The following is a 19,973-nucleotide window of genomic DNA, read 5'->3' on the forward strand; positions in this document are numbered from 1 at the left end:
GGCCGCCGCTCCGCAGGGGCCCGGGCCGCGTCAGGAGCTTGGGAAAGAACTGAACCCGTTTCGCAAGAGCCTGGGGCTGTGCCGAGAGGGGTGGCTGCTCTGATTCTTGCCTCTGATCCCGGGCGGTTTGTCCCGCGGAGCTGGGCGGGCAGCGGGGGGCAGAGCAGGGCTGGGCCCGGCCCCTCTGCCCCATACACAGCCCCTCTGCTCCATACACAGCCCCTCTGCTCCATACACAGCCCCTCTGCTCCATACACAGCCCCTCTGCTCCATACACAGCCCCTCTGCTCCATACACAGCCCCTCTGCTCCATACACAGCCCCTCTGCTCCATACACAGCCCCTCTGCTCCATACACAGCCCCTCTGCTCCATACACAGCCCCTCTGCTCCATACACAGCCCCTCTGCTCCATACACAGCCCCTCTGCTCCATACACAGCCCCTCTGCTCCATACACAGCCCCTCTGCTCCATACACAGCCCCTCTGCTCCATACACAGCCCCTCTGCTCCATACACAGCCCCTCTGCTCCATACACAGCCCCTCTGCTCCATACACAGCCCCTCTGCTCCATACACAGCCCCTCTGCTCCATACACAGCCCCTCTGCTCCATACACAGCCCCTCTGCTCCATACACAGCCCCTCTGCTCCATACACAGCCCCTCTGCTCCATACACAGCCCCTCTGCTCCATACACAGCCCCTCTGCTCCATACACAGCCCCTCTGCTCCACACACAGCCCCACACACAGCCCTCAAAACTGCCTTCAGAGCTTCACTTCCCTGCTTAGCTCTCCCTCAGCAGGCCACCAGCCTAACCTGCAGGAGTGAATAAAAAACCCCAACGCATTCATGTGTTAAATTCCACCTTTTCCTTGTTTTGGAGAGCATCAGCCTCTTGCATAACTGCAGCCTGGCTTGCAGGGAGGGACTGGAGCCAGCCCACCCCTGTGTGAGGAGCTGCCTGAGGAGGCTTGAAGCCAAGAGGCTCCACAGGACCTTGGGTGTGTGGGTGGAATAGCCTGTAGCTGAGCTTTTCTCTCTGCACGTCTGAGAGGAAGATAAAAATCCACCTTCTGAAAGGTGGTTTCTCTTGGAGATGGTTGGCAGGGAGGATGGTGGCTGGAGGAGGAAGGACTCAGTGGGCAGCACTGAGTTTGTCACCTGTGGAACAAGTGTTTCACTTGAGAAGCAGGGTTTCTTTTGGGCTTCTTAATAAACCTAGATGTCATGACCCACAGCCTCTCCTGAAGGGTTTTCCTGCTCCAAGATCTCCTCTGATTCCCAGTTGTGTCTGGTGACTGGGAGCAGTGGCTGTGCTGCTGGTGCAGGTGGGGAGCCCTGTGGGTGAGGAGGGGATGGCTCTGACCTGGGAGATGCAAACAACTCACTCCCTGCTGCTCATGGAGCTGATCAAAGGGCTTTGCAGCAGCTGGGGAGGACGAGTGGCTTGGATCCCAGAAGTCTGTGAGGGCTGGGATGCTAAATGACAGGTATTTCTGTTGCTCAGTTGTTACTGACCTAAACTGTGATCAGTTCCATGCAGCTAAATGCTGTTGTTCACCTTGGGGAGTTTTCTTCTTCTCATCTTGGAAAAAAAAAGCTGGGTTGTGTTTTGCTCTTCACTAACCAAGTTGAGTTGCTCTGCTGGAACCCTGACTGCAGGGAAAACTGCCCTGGAGAGGGGACTTTTTTCCTACAAATGACAGATGTGTCACGTTCTAAGGTGACATTTGCTTGTGCTCTGGAGGAGTTTTCCAGTCCATGTGCTGCAGATGCTCCAGACACGTGTTGTGTCTGCACCAGAGGGTTGAGTGTCACTTGAGAAGAACCTGGTGATGGGAAGAGACCGACTTGAACCGAGGCAAAATAACCAGAGGCAGGGGAGGGAGAAGGGCAGCTGTGGCAGCAGAACGTGGGTGTTTCTCTGAGTCTGGTCTTTATTGCCACCTGTGTTACAAACTGAGGGCTGTAAGGAGCCAGCGGGAGCTCTGGTCCCCTGGTGGTGGCAAGGGGTGGTCTTCTCCAGGCACTTCTTCCCCTCCAGCCCCTTCCTGTGGCTTTTAGAAAGAGCTGTGAGCTGCAGGTGGTCCAGCAAAGCTGTGCACTCAGTGTGTTTGGAGAGGAAAATCTCCTCCTCTGGGGGAAACCTTTCCTGTCATTTCCTCGTGGCTGGACCCTGGTGTTGGGGCTGCAGAAAGGGGGAAAAGTGACCCTGTCATGTCTCAGTGTTGCAGCAGGTGACTGCCTGGTGGGTTCCCTGCAGTGCCCACCCGGGACATCTGCTTAGCTGTGGAGCAGTGGGAGGCAGCCACGGAGGGAACACATCTCATTCAGACTCAAATTTGGGGAGTGTTTCTGTCATTCTTGGTCACAGCGTGGGGCTTTGGCAATTTCTGGCTGATGGGAAGGGAACCTGTGAGGTGCTTCAAGCCAAAAACCACAGAACCAAAACATCCAAGTGCTGTATTTGTGTTCCTGAGATGGCCAGAGTCTTGAGTTCATCGTTCTGTGAAAGACACAAACATGTGGAACATCCAATCTAAGTTAGGATACGTTGCCAGAGGTTTTCCAGGAAGAACTGGTGCCTGCTGAGATGACAAATGCTGTGGTTTGGTGTTTTAGGGGTGGAAAATGAGTGAAACCTTCCACCACACTGAGACTTGGGTGGTTTCTGTGCCTGGTTCCCGTACACCTGCCTGTGTGTGGGTCTCTGTGCTCGTCAGGCTGCCTGTTAATAACAGCTTGTCCCTTGGTTCTGGCTGTGGCCCTGCCTGCTGCCCCCCTCCCACTGCTCTGCTTCAGACCAGATCCATAAATCTGGGCTGCAGTTCTGGGAGAAGAGGGAAGTCAATGCCCCCCGCAGGGTGAGTGGAGCTGTTTGTCCTGAGCGCAGCAGTCCTGGGCTCGGGTCTGGTTCTTGCAGTTTCTGATTGTTTCCTTTCCTATGAAGCCTCTTTCCCATGTTTTCTCCCAGTGAGGTCTCCCATCTGGAGCACCCACTGGTGCACCCACTGGTGCTGGCTACAGGATCTGGTGCCTGCAGCCTGTGTTCATGATGCAGCAGCACAAAGTCCTGTCACCTCGTGTTTCCTCACAAGGTGCCTTAAACTTCCCAGTGCATTATTTCATGTCCTCTACCAGCAGGAGACAAGCAAGCTGGCTGCTAGAGGAGGGTAAAACCCTCTGAAACACACCCTGTCATTTTCTGCTTCTCTTCAATTAAGCTGATTACCAGGCTGCTTTGTTGTTCAGAGCTCAGAGCGTTCCACATGCTGCCAGCATGTCCTTTGGCGTGGGGTTCCCTGCATTCTGGGAGTCTCTGCCATGGACCTTTGTGGTCCTGGCTCTGGCAACTGCCTCTGCTCTGGCAGGGCTGCAAAGGGCATTGTTCAAATCCTGAAAGGGAAGAGAAGGAATTGCTTTAAAGGCTTCAAGGGCTTTTTGTCATCTGTGGCTCACAGGGTCATTGCTGCAAAAGAGGGGGAATTACTGGGGCTGTCAGGATAATTGCCAGATGTTATTGCTCTCATCCCACTCTGGATGACACTGGTGTGATGTCGTGAGGCATAAAAACACAGCATAATGCTCCACAGGGTGTTGAGATGGTGGCCCTGTTGGGTTAAGGGAGAAGAAGCCTGGGTTTGGTTCTTCTCAAGAAGTTCTGCAGGTGCTGGAAGCACCCGGCTGTGCCCTGGAGGGCTCTGGCTGGGGGGCTGTGGGGTTGTGGGGAGGCCCTGTGCTGTGGCAGCTGGGTACTGCAGGGAGAGATCCCCCATGCCCTGTCTCTGGGGACAGACAACCAGGGCCCCATGGGCCATCTGCCTTTGTCACCAGGGAGGCCACGTGTCCCCTTCCTGCCCTTGCTCCGCTCTGGTAAATCATTTGCTCAGCCTGTGCCTGGAGCCTTGTACCTTGTACCTGCTGCAGCTCAGGGGCTCAGCCAGCTCCCCTGCTGGGGCAGTGCCTGGTCAGGGGAAGGCTGCATGCACAGCTCTTCCTTTCCTTCCCCTTTCCACCTGGAGACTCCCTGTCCCTGTCTGGTGCCTGGTCTTGAAGCAGCTGGTCTGGTGGGGTGTCCCTGCTGTTGCTGGTGGACTGATGTGAAGGGCAATGAGGTCTTTGGATTAAGATACTTCCAAATGCTTGGATACTTGGACTAAGTCTTCCAAAGCCTAAGAGGTCTTTGGAAGAAGATAAAGCTTCTACATTATTGATTGAATTGCATTTGCTTGGTAGAGTGCAGCTTGAATTAAATTGTCTGGGGTGAGATCTTGTGCTCCATGTGCTGGTGTAGGAGGAATATTGGGATGCAATAAGTGCTGGTGGAACTCCAGCCTTGTGGGTCCGCCAGGCACTGAGGTTGATTGGGGGCTCAACAGCAGCATGTCAGGCTGTCCTACTCACGCCTTGAGCTCAGCCCCTGCCTTGCCCTAGGTCTGTGTCCCCTGCAATTTGTACCCAGAAGAGAAGAGGCCTCCACAGCTCTTCCCTATGGTGGCACAGGGACATCCCAGGGAGGTGAGACAACCCCCCCAGGCATCTCCCTTGTGTCTCTGAACCTGTAAATGAGCTTGGGCATGAAACATGAGACCTAACAAGCCCTGATGTTGGTGGAGTTGAGAGCCCAGGCTCTCTGCTTTGTGTTGGGGCTGAGTTTAGGTTGTTTTCTGTTGGGGAAGTGAATTGCTCCAGCAGACAACCCAGGCACGTGACTGCTGGGGCACAGTCATGGAAAATTGGCTCAGTTGTCACGTCTCTTTGCCCTGATAGAACTTTTTATGGCACTGTCAGGCAGCTTTTTCCAAGCCTGCTGGAATGTGTGATTCTTCATTTCTTCCCTTCTGCTATTTTTTTTTAAAGAAACACCATCAGAGAAGCTGTGCATCAAGTTGATGTTTATTGTAACCAACTAGAGCTTTTTCTTTTTTTCCCCTTTTCATAACAAATTAGCACAGAACCCCTCGTTTTTGTAGCTGCAGCTCAAGATTATGATTTTTAGCAGGAGGAGCTAAACCAGCAGTTGTTAGCAATTCTTCCATTCTAATGAAACCAGATTTGCCTGATTTTAGTCTCAGCTCCTGCCTTCTTTCACCCCTGGGGAGGGAAATAATCACTCTCTTGGCTTCTGGAGGGCTGGGGTGTGAAACTTCTCAAGTGGTCTCTCATCTAAGGTGTTGGATGGCTTTGCTTTGTTCCTGGGCAGAATATGCTGGTGTTTGTTTCTCTCTCTCCCTCTCTGGGAAGCTCATGTGCTCATTACGTTAGGGAACAGCCTTAGGTTGGGATATAAAGGTCAGGAGTGTTTCCTTTCACCTCTCCAGCTGGGAGGCAGACTGACAGACAGGGGAGGTGGCAAGAAGTCTTTGCAGCAGAAGGAGCTTTTGGTGTGTTTTCCTTGAGGAACACCTCCAGAGCAGTCAGTCCTCTCCATGCAGAGCCTGTAGCCTTCTTTGTCCGGGTCTAGCAGAGCTGATTTCCATCTCTGAGGAAGGAGAAACACTGGAATTCCTGCATCCCCATGGTCTCTTCCCTATTCCTCCATCTGGGAGACCCCTGGTACCAACAGCACTTTGTCTCCAGCTCTGTGTGACAACACACTGATTTCCTCTCCTCCCACCCAACGTTTCCAGTGTGGATATCAGGTAGTAGCAGAACCTTTTGGTTGCTTTTCTTACCCTCCTAAACCCTGTTCTAACTGCTCTTCCCACTGTGTGTCAGGTGAAGGGGGAGGAGGGTGTCTGAGCACCCATGAGTGAGCTGCGATGGATAACAAAGACTCAGAGGCTGAGATCCACCCTCTGAAGACTGAGGATGTGAAACTTCAAGAGAACCATGACAACTCAGTGGAGAGAAGAAGGATTCTCACCAAGCAGCCCTCCCAGCTGTCCCGCCTGTCCCGTTGGCGAACTGCTGCCTTCTTCATCTCCTTGTTCCTCTGCCTGATCATTGTCTTTGCTTTCTCCTTTATCATTCCTTGCCCAGAGAGGCCAGTTTCAGAAAGAACGTGGTTCCGAAACTACGACAATGCAGGTGAGCTGGATGTAGCAGGAAAAATCCTTCCCAGTAATCCCTTTCCTTGCTGTGCCATGGATTTGGAGTTGTGGAGCTGTGCCTCAGAGCAGCCTGGAGCTTGGGCCTGCAGAGATGCTGCCCTTGGGGAGTGAGAGCTGGGAATAACTGACCTGGATAAGCAACAGCCCATCAGAATTAGAGCAGGCATCTATGAAATGCTTGCAGGATCTGATGGAGAAGTCAAATGCTGCTCTGAAGCATGAACAAGGTAGCAGGTTGGCCTCATTTGGAAAAAAACCCAAACAAACATGAGGAAGGCGAGCTGGGAATCAATCTTTCTGAAGGTTTGGGGTGTAAAATGTTCCCTTGAAGTCTGAGCTGAGGTCTGGGGACATTCTCCCTCTGTCAGTGTGACTTCCTAACTTTTCTCTGTAAAGGGAGAAGAGGAGTTGCATCTTGTTTGGTTGTTTTTCTATAAATTGTCCACATTTATGGTGGTTTTAGTGGCCTTTTCAACCTGGGTGCTGCTCCCTGGTGGCTTGGCGTTCACTTCTGTGAAAGCTTTTCTTTATTCTGAAGTGCAGGGGGGGTGTGCTGGTTATTCTATAAACACTAGAGCTCACCAGCAGGGACTGAGCCTTGTGTGTTAATGCAGAAATCCCAAATCCTGCTATTCTGAGCTGAATAAAGTTGTTTTTAGCTGAGAGGGAGAAAGGTGGAATATCTGGGGCTGAGTTTCCTGTGTTTTGTTTGTTTTCTTTCTATCTTTTGGGAATAGCAAAGCCCACACCAAGCCCAGAGTTGCTCTTTGATCAACATAGTTCAAATTCTGGCTGCTTGGCTTTAAAAATAAGACAGATCCTCTGGGGATTGCAAATTTAAAAAGGCCTTTGGCATCAACTTCCAGTCCTTGATACTCACGTTGATGGCTTTTTTTAGTACAAAAGCCAATCTGTCCTGATGTTACACTGTCAGAGATGGAGGCAGTGAGTAGGTCTCTAGGAATTTGTGTTCTGCTCCAGCTGCCTCTGCTGTTGGTGGAGGCAACTCTCACCAGTGCCTGCCTTGTGGTCTCTTTGACAGTGGCCTACAAGTTTCTTGCTATAGAAGACGTGAACAAAGACAAAGTGCAGGATGTCATCTTTGCCTTCAAAGCTGGCAATGGCAGCAGCAGCTTCAACACCTCCTGTCTGGATGAAGGTAGCTGTCTCAGAAACAAAGCCTTGTAGTAGAAGGGCTGTTATTTCTCTTTTAGAATCATAGAATGGTTGGGGTTGGAAGGCACCTTCAAGATCATCAGGTTCCACCCTCCCTGCCATGGGCAGGGACACCTCCCACCAGCCCAGGCTGCACAAGCCTCATCCCACCTGCCCTTGAACACCTCCAGGGAGGGGGCATCAACAGCCTCCCTGGGCAACCTCTTCCAGTGCCTTTTAGTTCTAATTAGTGAGGCTGCAGTGGGACTGGGAGAGAGAACAAGATGAGGTGGGTGGGGAGAGGAGCTGGGTGGGTGCCAGGTCCGGGTGGGAAGGAGCCGGCAGCGGTCCTGCTGACATCTCTTTTCTCCAGGTCTGCCTTCTCCCTGTGCCTTCCTTGCTGCTGTGTCTGGCACGAATGGCAGGGTGCTGTGGGAGAGGCCTGCAGCCCAGGAGGTGGAGTGGTTGGAATGTGGCATCCAGCAGCTCGGGGAGGCCAAGGCCCCGGGTTGCCTGCTGGTGGGGAAGCCTGAGGCTCTCACGGCAGTTGACCTGCAGACAGGTGAGTGGGGAGCAGAGTCCTGCTACCATACAAGGGACAGTGCTGCTTGCATTCCTCCCCTGCTGACCTTCAGACCTCAGAGGCTGGGGACAGCAGCGTGATGGGACTTGCTGGTACAGGAACAATGGGCACTGGGTGTCTGTGATCTTGCAAACCTTGCCAGAGCCGTTCGCTGCGCTGATGGGAAGTGCCTGTTCTGGCAGCCTGTCTGTTCCAAAGGCTGGGCTCTGTGCTGGTGCCTTGTGCCAGCTGCTGTATTATAAGAAGGACTTTTCAACAGCTTCTGAAAGAGGAGAAGCAGTCACTAGTTGTGAGTGTTACTTTATACTCTCGGGGGATGGACATAAACCCTCAGTGCATCTCAGTTTGCGTGTGAGTGCTCCAAGTGCTTGTGGTGGCAAGAGGAGTGGGAGTTCTAGGGATTTATGATTTCAGTGTCATCAAGGAGAGCATGTAGGACAAATTCTCTTCTTAATTTCTGAGCCTATAGATGGAGAAGTTCATCATCATCATCATCTTGCCTAAGGCAGGGTGAGGGTGAAGAGAACCTGTACTTCTCTAGGAACAGGGCAGGGACCATCTATTGCACCTTGATCCTCCTCACTCAGGAAGCCTGGAATATGTTTCCAATTTGGGGGTCACTGTTTCAAAAGTTCTAAGCAATGCATGTGCTCCCTTGAAAATATGCCTGGGATTCCATCCTCTGATATGGAACCCCTCACCCCCTGTTTTCCAAAACCTGGGAGAGAGAAACAGCAAGAGGCATAGCTCTGAGGAAAATCTGGTGTAGCTTTAATTTCCAGGTCAAAGCTGAGCCAGAGGCATGTAACTACAGACATCCATAAATAAATAGCACAGGCATGGAGAGAAGGAGCCAGGCTGAGCCACAGGTCACAGCAACAATAGGGTAAAGAAAACATTCCAAAGATAAATTAAAAGCAAGAGATGAAAAAATGCTTCAGATAGAAAAGTGAGTGACCCTGAAGCTGATGTGTTTTGTACCATTTTGCTATTAAGTAGCTTAAAAGGGGGTTCTTGGTGTAGTTGACTTATACTGGAGGTTAGGAGGGCAGATCAGAAAAGAAATGTGTTTAAATGGGCTAAATATATTGAAAGTGGCAAAGTGTGACTTGGATCACACTGAGCTAAAAACAGTTGTCAGAAGAATCTTTAGCTGTTAATGATTCATCCATGTGGAGGATTGGTGAGATTCCAGGGCTCCTTTGCCTCAGCCTGTAGGAATACTGAAGGAGAAGGAGGGAGATTATAATCTGAAAGTGTCTGAAGTGGTTTTGATCTTTACATGCTGATAAATTGAGTGCTTTTCTATCAGTCTGGGTTGTGTTAAGCTTTGCTTTCTTCCTTGCCAGAAGAAGTGACCTGAGCAAACAAGAAGGGAGGCAGTAGGATTGGATTGTGTGGGACATCTGACATTCCTGCATGTTTATCTGACAAGCAAACTGGGACACAAGAGTTTTAAGATTAGCTGTTCCAGGTCAAAGCAGAAGTCTGTGTAGCTGCATATTCCATCTCTGCCAGGGCCAGAAGCAGAGTCTGGAGGGAGAGACAGGGCTAAGTGTATTGTCACACCTTCTCCTTTTATCTTATCCTCCAGCAGCCCCTGGTGAGTTCTTCTGTCCCTGTCAATTCTTCTGACCTCCCAAGGAATATGGCAGTAAAGGGACCACAATGACCAGATGTATGAAATTGCTTGTGTGCAAGAAATCACTAAATAAACCACAGCTCCAGCCTGGAGAATTTGTGGCAGTGAGGAAAGTCTACAAAATGATGAGTGAGAAGAATAAGGAATGAACCATTTCCTGTCACAATTCTTCATTACTCCATGGTTCTTTTAGAAGAACCAAAAAGGGATCCTTCTTCACACCCACCATGTGGTGGAGCTTCCAAGTGTTTAGTGAACAAGTGGGCAAGGGCAGGAGATTGGGGTCTGGCACTGCTCAGTAGGAAAGACCTGCCTTTAGTTCAGGTAGCTTGTGAGCTGCAGACTAGGAGAGCAGAGTCTTGGATGTGTGCCTGGACCTCCTGCAGCCTGAGGCAAGCAGTCCTGCTTTGTGTCTTCTGTGCTGCTTGAAGCCAGAGCTGAATTCCATCATCTTAAGTCCTCATTTTATTATTCCTTCTGGACCAAAAGCCAAATCCCCTTTAGCCCAGGTTAGATTTGCTGCCTAGGCACTTGTCTAATTTCCAGCTTGGCTTGAGATTCTGCTGTGACCTCAGGCTCTGGGAAAGCACCCTGGCACTCCAGATGTGGGACAGAATAGTCTCATCTCCTGTGGATGGAGCAAGATGGGACTGGGCTGGGGTCTGTGGTGGAGCACGAAAGCTTCTCAAGTCCTTTGTGTTGAATCTGTCTCCTTGTTACCTGTTCCTGTTCAATCAGACTGCTCTTTTAAGAGTGTGAGGGGCTTCCTCCAAAACTGTATCCACTGTATAACCAGCAAAGGACAGAGCCTTATGCATTGAAATGCAGATTTTATCAGCCTGATCTTACAGTTGTAGCTTAGGACTCTGCTGGAGCCAGGATATTATTATGTAAAAGTTCTGTCCTTCCTTTGCCTACTTGTTTTCTCCAGAGCTAAGATTCTTTGCCTTCCTGTGACTTCCTAGGGACATTCTTCTCCTTCACAGCTGTTGTGATAGTAACAAATCCAAGTATTTTTTTCAGAGATGTGAGTGGCCTGTGGTGCTGCTGTTGTGCCTGGGTGCTGCCAAGAGCTCCAGGAGCAGGAGCCTGAAAAGCCTTTCAACCTGAAGTGCCTCCCAGTGAATGTTTCCCAATGACTTTGTCTTGTAGGGGAGGTTCAGTGGAGACAATCCAGTGACTTTGGAGCTAATTACACCATCCTGCCTCCTGTGGCAGTGATTCCAGATGTGGATAGTGATGGAGTTCAGGACCTGATCATGTTTATTGCTACAGGAAATAAGGTATGTCACTCTGCTGCTGGGATAGACCCAGTGGCTGAGCCACAGGGCATGGCAGGTTATTGATTTTGATCTTGTAGTTTGTGTCCAGAGGCCTCTGATACCTGTGGGTTTGGGGTAGGTTCTTTCCCACCCTGCACTCCCAAATCAGTGCAGGTATTTTATGGTGTAATGAAGAAAGGAAGAAGCTGACCAGGATCCCTCCCCCAGGTCAGCCTGCACTCCTGGCTGCATGTGGAGCCAGCCTGGCTGAGATGAGCTTGCAGTTTTCTAGCAGTCTGCTCAGAGAGGTGGAAGAGCAGCAGCCCTGACAGGTTTAGCTCTTGGATCAGAGCACATTTGACAGCCAGTGCTGCCCTTTTCCAGTCCCTTCCCTGCCTCTGCTCTGCCTGCCCAGGGTGGCTGCTCTGCCTGGCTCTGGTCAGGAAACAGCAGCTCCTGGTGCTGCCTCCCTTCCACTGTTGCTGTTCCCATCTTCTTGAGGGAAAGTCATGCAGCTAAGTGTGTTTTTACACTCAAAACATCAGCATCCAGGATGCACAACAGCACCTGCTTAAAGTTACAGCTCCCTGCAGGTCTGATGGGAGGAGTAGGAGCCCCATGTCCTCATGAGCAAACAGGGTCCTGCTGCCCAAGACATTCTTCTTGCCAGACTCATCAGAAATTCCATCCCCTGCAACTCCTACATTTCTCTTTTGTTTTCTTTCATCCTTGCTTTTGCTATCCCAGTTATCTCAATACATTTTTTTTTGGTTTTAATCTTAGGCAGCCAAGAAGTGTTTGAATGTAGTCTCTGTTCTGCAGGGCTGCCTTTTGATTTGTTTTCCATTTAACCTCTCTGGCTATCTTGGTATTTAGATAACTTCCTCCCTTCCTCCCTCTGGGCTTGGCAATCACTCTGTCAACTGAAGTAAAAGTATGTGCTTTTTTTTGAGAAATCACACATGCATGTAGGAAGCTTGAGTGCAGCTCTGCAGCCTGGAAAAAGACATTCCTGTTGGGAGGAAGGTTCAGAACTTCAGGAAATGAGCTTTGTTGCTGACAAGGCCTGAAGTTGAACCTTACCTGATGTTGCAGTTCCCTGGGGTGGCAGAGCTTTGAGCAGCCTGTGGGGAAGGCTCTGTGTGCAGGGGGTTTAGGTGGCAGCTTTTTCCAAGAGTCTTGTTGACCTGCTGGAAGCTTCAGCACAGACACATCCAGGAACACAGGACATTTTTCAGGATAGGTTGCCTGTAGCAGCCCAGAGGAGTGTTGAGCAATGCAGTGAGCAAGGGAGTGTGTATTCTGACTGGCTGTGTGAAAACCTCTGGCTGTTCCTGTCCGTGGGAGTAAAGGTGGAGCTGATCTGCAGGAGCTGGTATGTGCTCCCAGTGCAGGAGCCTGGGAACAGCTGGCAGATGTCTTGCTCTCCCCTTCTCTCCAGCAAACTCTGTCCCTCATTCACCTGCCAGACTCTCCAGATTCACTTGGAGAGCAGCAGATTTCCTTCTCTTTCCCAGTCTCTCCCTCTCAAGGAAAAGGGAAGGGTTCCTGCCTGACTCAGCATGCCTGGTGGAAGCTGTTTCTCTTCTCCTCAGTGTGTGCTGCTCTCCCCAGACTATGTCTGTTGCCCAGACATTTCAATCTGGTCCTGCTTTTAGCCTTTTTTCTCCTGGGCAAAACCTTTTTAGTGGGTTCTGTTACCCTGCACAAAGAATATAAAGAAACCTGTCAGCATTTTTATCCCCTTGGACTCATGTCAGCCCCAGGAGGAGCAGAACAGGGCACTTAAAATACTTAGCAGAGCTGCTGTCTGAAGCCAAGTTTCTTCTGTGTCCATATGCTGCTTTGTTTCTGCCTTTAGGTCCTCTCCATCCTTGTCACTGCTCAAATTGAGCCAGGGAGAGACATTTCACCCAAGCCTGTGCTGTTCCCATGGAGCTGCTGGTCCCCACCAGCTGCTCAAAAGCTTTGGAAAACACTCGTGTTGGAGCAATAACATTGTGATGCAGCTTGAACCTTTTAATTTTTTTCCCCTTTCTTTTGTAATCCCTTCCCTGCATAGGTGAAGACCTTCATCCATTCAGGAAAAAATGGCAAGCAGATTGGCTCCCCTGGGAGCCTGGATGTGGATGGGAAAGCTCGTTATCTCAGGCAGAATCTGGTGTCCTCCTACTTCCTTTTCTATACAGGTACAGTTCTGTCTGGGATTCAGTCTGAGACAGAGATTAGCTCTGTGAAATCAGGATTCCTGAGCAGTTGTCTGAAAGAGTGTTTTACATTCTTAAAACTGGAAGAGGGGAGGATTAGGTTGGACATGAGGAATAAATTCTTTGGTGTGAGGGTGGTGAGAGCCTGGCCCAGGTTGCCCAGGGAAGCTGTGGCTGCCCCATCCCTGGCAGGGTTGAAGGGCAGGTTGGATGGGGCTTGGGGCAGCCCGGGGTGGTGGGAGGTGTCCCTGCCCATGCAGGGTTGGAACTAGATGAACTTGAAGGTCCCTTCCAACCCAAACCAGTCTGTGAAGTGTTTCTATGATTCTGCTTAAGCTGAGGTTTGTTATGTACTGGAATAATTTTATTTAACAAATGTTGAGAATGTAAGGTTTAAGTAGTCATTTATAGCAAATTATTACTGTGGGATACTTGGATTATGAACAGACAAGTTGTTAAAAGGGTTGAAAAGCAGGCTTGAGGCTCAAAATACCAGTACAGCTTGTGATGCAAGCCCTAAAAATATTGTTCATCTGCCAGATCTGGAAAATCAGAGAGTTCAGAGCAAGGGCAGGATAACTTATCTCCCTCATTCTTGTGGCTGTTTGTTGTGGTTTTTTTTGCACAGAAAACTCTCTCTATGCATATTCCCTGCAAGATCTCTACAGTGCAGCAACAGGGATGGAAAGAAAGCTTCCCAGCCTTGAGCAAGATCCTCAGTGGGAGAAGAACATCGACCCTGTCACGCACCGCTTGGCCCTTCTCAGGTGGGAGGTTGTGTCTTGGTTGCTGGGGGATTGGAGGGTCCTGGTGTTCCTCCCAGGATGGCCTGTTGTGGTTTTGTTCTTCCCTGGCTACGTGGTTTTTGGACCAGGAGCACATCCAAAAAAGAGGGATCCCTTGGGAAGAGGGCTGGTGTTGATGGCCAGCTCAGGGTTTCACAGGAAAGGAGGACAAGCAGGCTGGAGGTTCCTGTTTGCAGGGAGAAAAAAAACCCCAAACCCCACACAATAAAACTATCCACAGTCTAGAAAACATCCATCATTTCTCTGTCCTTGTTCAGCTCTGGAGGGATTCGTTACCTGGCAAGAATTCCTGGGAGATCACGGGAGAACATCCTGGTTGTGAGCTCGGAGGTGGCCACGCTGGTCAACGCACAGAACCTGCAGGCTTTGTGGACCCTCAATGCCTCCCGTGTCCTGAGGTAGTGTTAGCACTGTGGGCTGGATGAAGGCATCTCCAGGCTCCCAGCAGCACTGATGTCCTGGCAGATGCTGGGTTTTTTAATTAATTGGAACCCAAAAGCCTGTTCTGGGGTTACACCTGCACGGTGCTTGTTGCGTTGTGGGTTCTGCTCGCAAGTGTTGGGCACCCCTTGGGAAGGGAGGAGCCTAAAGCTTTGATTCTTCACCCTGTGCCTGCTGTGGTGGAGCTGTTTTAGGGGTGGGCTCAGAGCTGGGGTGGTACCAAGCTAACCCAGCCCAGCAGACAAGTCTCTTGCCTGGGGAGGTGCTGGGAGGACAGAGCTGTTCTGAACGAAGAAGGAATGCCCAGGCTGTGTTGTGATCTCTCTGTGCTCTTTCTCTCCCTTAGTGAGCCTCTGCTTGGGTACTACAAACCTGATGTTCTTGGTCTTGTCCTTGAGAGTGAAATTGAACCCAACAGAAAGAAGGTTTGAATGTTTCCTCCTAACTTCCCTTCTCTCTGCATGTCTCAGCTCAGGCAGGTATTGAATCAAGGGCAGCTGGTGGGATGTGTTCCCTCTGCTTGACTTTAGGAAGCTTTAAGCTGGGAAAAGGTCTCTTTCAACAGGTTATTGAAGCCAGCTCAGGCACTTTAATTCTCTTCTCAGCAAGAAGCTTCAAAGACAGAGCTCTGAACCTCTTGAAATAGCTGCAAAACTTGTGACTTGGAATGTGGTCACCCCAGTTCCCACAGCTCTGGGGTGCTCAGTGTCAAGTGTCCCCTCGTCTTCCTGTGGGTCAGATGCTGGTTCCTACAGACAGCGTGGGGTAGAGACTTGGCTTCTCTCTCAGGCCTTGTCAGAGCTCTTTGGTCTGACGTCCTTTTTCTCTCTTCCCTGCCAGGTGATGATTGTTGAGAGTGGATCTGGAGCAGTCCAGTGGGACCTGAAGCTGAGCTGGAGAGAAGGGAGCCCTGGGCCAGCCGCGCTTCCCACTGCGGATCATCGCTCCGCCTTCCTCCTCTGGGGGGAGTACCAGGCAGCAGGGAACCAAACGGTGAGCAGTGCTGCTGGATGCCTGCAGTTCTGCAGCCTTTGGGGCAGAACTGGGTGCAGCTTCCCCCTTTTCCCAGCATTCACACTCACAGCTCCCTGTGCCACTAGTGTTGCAGCCTCCTGCCCTGGGTGTGGGGCTTCTGGCCAGTGGGGGCTGCTGGAAGCAGGCAGACTTCTGTGTGTGGTCTGGTCTGTACTGGGCCCTCACAATTCCCATAGCAGTGTCCCTGCTAGCAGCTGGTGGTGACACTACCAGCTTTTGCCATCCTTAGCCTGGCTATGTAGAGAAAAGGGACTTGGTGGCTTTATGAACAAAGTCAGTGGGTTGCCCAGAGCCCTGCCTTGGTGTGGCAAGGTGAGATGCTACTGCTTTGGTCCCTCTGGAGCTGCTGCTGCTCAGTCTGGTGCCTCCCATGGCAGTACTGCATGCAGTGATCTCCTGGGTCCACATGGATGTCCTCTCTCTGTGCCCAGGCAGCCTCTGGCAGCCTCACAGAGCCCTCTGGGACAGTGGCTGCCAGCGTTAGTGTCAGGTTGTGTCCTGGAGGATGTCTGAGCACCAGCTGAGCTTCCTGTGCTCTCCTCACTAACTCTACCAGCCCTAAGGCAAAAATCTGTCTCCTGCCTGCACTGGGCAGGCCTGCTGTTTGCAGGGAGCTTGAAGCAGGGAGGAGGGTACTAAGCAGCAAGCAGAATCCCAGCACAAGCACTATTGGCCTCAGACAGGGTGAGCTGGGCAGATGTGGAGAGGTATCTGAGTGGTTGGATTCTGTCGAGTATGAGTAATAGCTGAGCCTGGTGCTGGTGTTGTCTCTGGGATAAAGTGTGGATCTGTGTCCTGATGGTTTCCTGTTGGTTGCAGAGATCCAGAGCTCCCCTCCAGAAGCTCTACCTGTTCCATCCTTCCTACACGAACGTCCTCCTGGAGCTCCGCAATAGCACAGACCAAATCATTGGCTTCACTGGTAAGTCCTCTCCTTCCAGCAAGGAGGTGCAGAAGGACGCCAGCCTCCTGGTACCTTCTGGGCACTGTGGGTGCTGGGTCTGGTGGCCAGTCTGAGCTCAGGGACCTTAGGCTGGGCTCTTCCCTCCGCTCTGCCTTCCAGCTGCGCTGTTCGAGCGGAGCCGTCACGCCTGCTACGTGCTGCTGAGGGGCCCTCAGCCCAACGAGGAGCCAGGGCTGGTGTCCCTGATGAAGCGTAAGCTGAAGGAGGACGTGTCCCAGAGCAGGGTGATCTGGCTGAACCAGGTGGCAGTGGACACTGAGCAGTACGTCCGGGACCGCCTCTACAGGATGCGATTCCACAGCCGGGAGTGAACTGGGTGAGGGAGGGGAGAGCCTGTCCTGGCCCAGGCATCTCCCAGCTGCCTCTCCTCTGCAGCCCTGCTCCCAGCAGACCCAGAGCACCAGTTCCAACAGGAAGCTGCCTTTCTGCATCTGCAAACCAAAGCGTGGCTGGTGGGGAAGCACCCTCAGTGGCTGGGGCTGCCCGGGCTGTGGGGGCACCTGCCAGCACATCTATCCCCAGAGCTGATGGGACTTCAGTGCTTGGCCAGCACTGAGGTGTTGTCAGCTCAGGGCAGAGGGGTTTCCCTCTCCAATCCCCCTGTGCCCACGGAGCTGTGCTGCCTCAGCCTGTAGCTGGAGGGAAACACGTGCTTGCTGGGGATGCTGGAGCTGATTGTTTCTTGGGTGCTTGCGTGCGAAATGGAGCTTTGGTGTGTATTCTGTTCATTGCAGGAGAGGTGCTTTGGCTGCAGGTCGGTTTGCAGTCCCCCTCTCCTGGGTTTGGGCCCCTGCTTTGGTAGTCTAGGTGTGTATGTGTGGTGACAGACCCCAGCCCTGGCTGAGGAGGGGGCTGGCTGTCCCCTGGGCCAGCAGAGCACAGGTTAAAGTGTCATTCTACTGAGAAAATGGCCTTTTCTCCCAAGAGCAGCCCCATGTGCCCCACACTGCAGTCACAAGCCTACCTGTGTCTCTCTCTGTGCTTCCCTTCCAGCCAGGCTGTGACAGAAAGGGAGCTGGTCTCCCCCCTGATTTCTGCTTCAGTGTTCCTCTCTGTCCCCATTCTGATTATAGGTGGTATGAAAACCACCCTGAGCCCAGGCTGGCTGGTCTCTGCTGGCTCAGACATCACATCTCCTGCTGGTTCTGCAGTGCCAGGGGATCTAGGACATTTTTCCAAAGTAGAATTGCACTTTAACCTTGCCTGGGAGCTGGGCTTGCTACTCTGGGAAGCCCTGTCCCCACGTGGCAATGCTAGCTCTCCTGCAGAGAGAGAGACTCTCTTTCAGTCTTGCAGCTGCTGAGGAGTCTTTCCCAAGCACTGTCCCCTCTGCCAGGGGGTGGGCAGGCTGTAGGACAGGCACAGCTGCTTGGGGAAGCAGGGCAGAGCTCCAGAGAGCTCTGTGCTCCCTCCCTGCCCTGGGAATGAAATGATGCTGGGTGAGGATCTCCAGGTACTGTCCTCTCTGTCCTGCCCAAGGGAATGGGATGGGTTGCTGTGTGGAGATGATGTCTCTTCTGGAGACTTCTGCAGGACTTCTGAGAGTTGTGGTAGGCACCAGCATGGATGGTAGAAATGAGGTGCAAAGCCTGGATAATGGTTTGAATTGGCTCTTCAGTCCTGAAGGCTGCTGTCCCCACAGCCACGCTGGGACACGAGTCCTCTCCATCAGCTGCTTGGGTGTCTGTGATGGGTGAGAGGAAAGTGGGCAGAAAGCACACACCCTGCAGGTAACCTCTGAAGTTTCGTGGTGCCCGAGGGGGTTTGGCTGATGTCCCCCTCCCTTGCCTCATCTGGGATCAGGGTGTGTGTAGGAATGCTGTGGGGTGGGAAACCTAAGTTGGGTTGCACAGGGTTGAGCTTCGGTTCTTGTGGCAACCCCTGAGCTTTCCCCTGCTGCAGGGCAGCTCGTGCCTCAGCTCTCCCAGTCATGCAGCAAAATGAGCTGCTGTGGTCTGCCTGGATGCTTATCTCCTGCTTCCAGCTGGCCTGGTGGTTGCCCAAAGGAGTCCCTGGCTCCCTCTGCCCTGTGACCCACGCTCAGGCAGCTGAAGGAGCTGTGTAGGGTGAGTGCTGCTGGTGGAGCCCAGGCTGTGCAGGAAGCTGGGGATGCTCCCAGGAGAGCACTCCACAACCCCCAGAGCACCCTGGACTCAAAACACTGGGTTTCCCCCTCTGCTCCTGGCTTTCCAAGCTGTTTTCTGAGTGTGGGGACACATGGAGACTCCCCTGCCATGTCCCCTCAGCTGAAGCCACCTCTTTGCTCAGCAGGATGAAGCCTGAAGCCTGGCAGCCCAGGCAGGGCTGTTGCAGGATCAGGGGCAGTAGGAGCAGCTGAATCCTGCCCTCCCAGCAGCAGGGGCAGAGCCTGGAGCGTGGCTGCCCCAGGCATGTGTGCTTGTCCTGTCTGGGTGTTGGGTGTGGATTGTATCCCACTGAAATTCCCCTGGCAGGGAGCAAGGTGCCTGGACTGTGTTCCCTCTCTGCAGTCACAGCATCTCAGCTCTCTCCCTCCAATCCCTGCCCAGACCTGACCTGTCCCATGGGCTCACTGCATGTTCCTTCAGGAGAGCTGGCTTTCCAGCTTTGGGAGGAGGGGGCTTTTCTGGCTTTAAGTTGTCCTTTAATGTTTCCAGAGACTTTGGAAATGCAGATTTCCCTGTGGCAGCTCAATGAAATGCATCAGTGCCAAACCAGCACCTTCTTAACAAGTCCTTTTCCCAGCTTATTTCTGTGTGTAATTGGGTTGGTTTGTATTTTTTGCAGTATTTAATGAATGACTTTGTGCCTTGATTCAGTAACTCAGCTGGGTGACAATGGCATAGATCACTGTGTTACGTGTTAGTGTGATTTTTTTTTTTTTTAACACTGAGACTGTTTGGTTTGGTTCCTGTAACTTATTGCAAATTGTGCCCTTCTAGGACTTGGTCTAACCAGGATGGTTTCAATAAATCCTCTTTTGCATTGTTTGTAAATGGTGCCTGGCTTTTCTTGCTGCAGCTGAGCTTATGCAAGATCTGGGGTTTGTTGGGGGTGTTGGGTTTGGTTTTTTGTGTATGTGACTTCTCTTTTGTTTTGGGAAGGATCCAGGTGTCCTGGTGGTGGTTTGATGGCTCTGCCCCTGCTGCCCTGTCCTGCACTGAGAGCAGGGAGCATGTGGAGGGAGGCTGGAACTAGATAACCGGATCCAGGTGTCCTGGTGGTGGTTTGATGGCTCTGCCCCTGCTGCCCTGTCCTGCACTGAGAGCAGGGAGCATGTGGAGGGAGGCTGGAGTTAGATAACCCCGCTGGCAGCGTCCCCAGCAGATGTTCCAGCACCGAGCTGAGAGTCAGACCCTGCTGTGGGTGGGGGTCCTGAGCTCCATGGCAGGGAGGGGGGTGGGATCCTGAGCATCCCTGCCTGTGCTTGGTCATCCGAGGGCTGGGGTCCGAGGCTGGGAGGCATCAGCCCCCCTCTCCTTTATGTAACCACCAGCCTTAATCCCCTCAGTTGGGGCTCAGCTCCAGGGAGGAGAATAATCCTGCTGCCAGATCCTCGGCCCAGATTAAGGGGCTGTGGGCAGGGAGAGGGGGCTCGGCTGCCCATCCCACTCCCTCCGTGCCACTGCCAGCCCGGCTTTGGTGACCTGTGGCACCTCTGGCCACGCTCAAAAGGCCTTTTTTTGTCCTCCCCCGGGGCTGTACGTGGGTGCAGCAGTGCTCGGTTGTGCCAGGGGGGCAGCGGGGGGTGCCAGGGGGGCTGGTTTTGCCCCTCGGATTCAGCAGAGCCGTGGGCACCGGTGCCGGGGGGGGGGGGGGTGGGGGGAGGGGGGCTCGCCCCCCA

At 52.4% G+C, this 19,973-nt stretch overlaps 2 protein-coding genes across 2 annotated transcripts in view; one reads left to right on the forward strand and one right to left on the reverse strand.

Annotated features, from left to right (window-relative positions):
• The first annotated feature begins 5,719 nt into the window (after positions 1-5,719).
• On the forward strand, positions 5,720-16,461 carry ITFG3 (integrin alpha FG-GAP repeat containing 3). Its single transcript, XM_009995484.1, has 11 exons — positions 5,720-6,032; positions 7,098-7,214; positions 7,584-7,772; positions 10,588-10,718; positions 12,760-12,886; positions 13,533-13,671; positions 13,968-14,108; positions 14,498-14,576; positions 14,992-15,144; positions 16,006-16,108; positions 16,250-16,461. The coding sequence occupies exons 1-11, from the start codon at positions 5,765-5,767 to the stop codon at positions 16,459-16,461; spliced, it is 1,659 nt and encodes a 552-aa protein (XP_009993786.1). The 5' UTR covers positions 5,720-5,764.
• Positions 16,462-17,403: 942 nt separating this feature from the next.
• RGS11 (regulator of G-protein signaling 11) overlaps positions 17,404-19,973 on the reverse strand; it is a 9,604-nt gene continuing 7,034 nt past the window's right edge. The window contains exon 11 of the mRNA XM_009995517.1: positions 17,404-17,412. Within this exon, the coding sequence (XP_009993819.1) occupies positions 17,404-17,412 (9 nt within the window). The remainder of the gene's footprint in view (positions 17,413-19,973) is intronic.

This window comes from Chaetura pelagica, unplaced genomic scaffold, assembly GCF_000747805.2.
Source record: "Chaetura pelagica isolate M959 unplaced genomic scaffold, ChaPel_1.0 scaffold124, whole genome shotgun sequence".
NCBI classification, from domain to species: Eukaryota; Metazoa; Chordata; class Aves; order Apodiformes; family Apodidae; genus Chaetura; species Chaetura pelagica.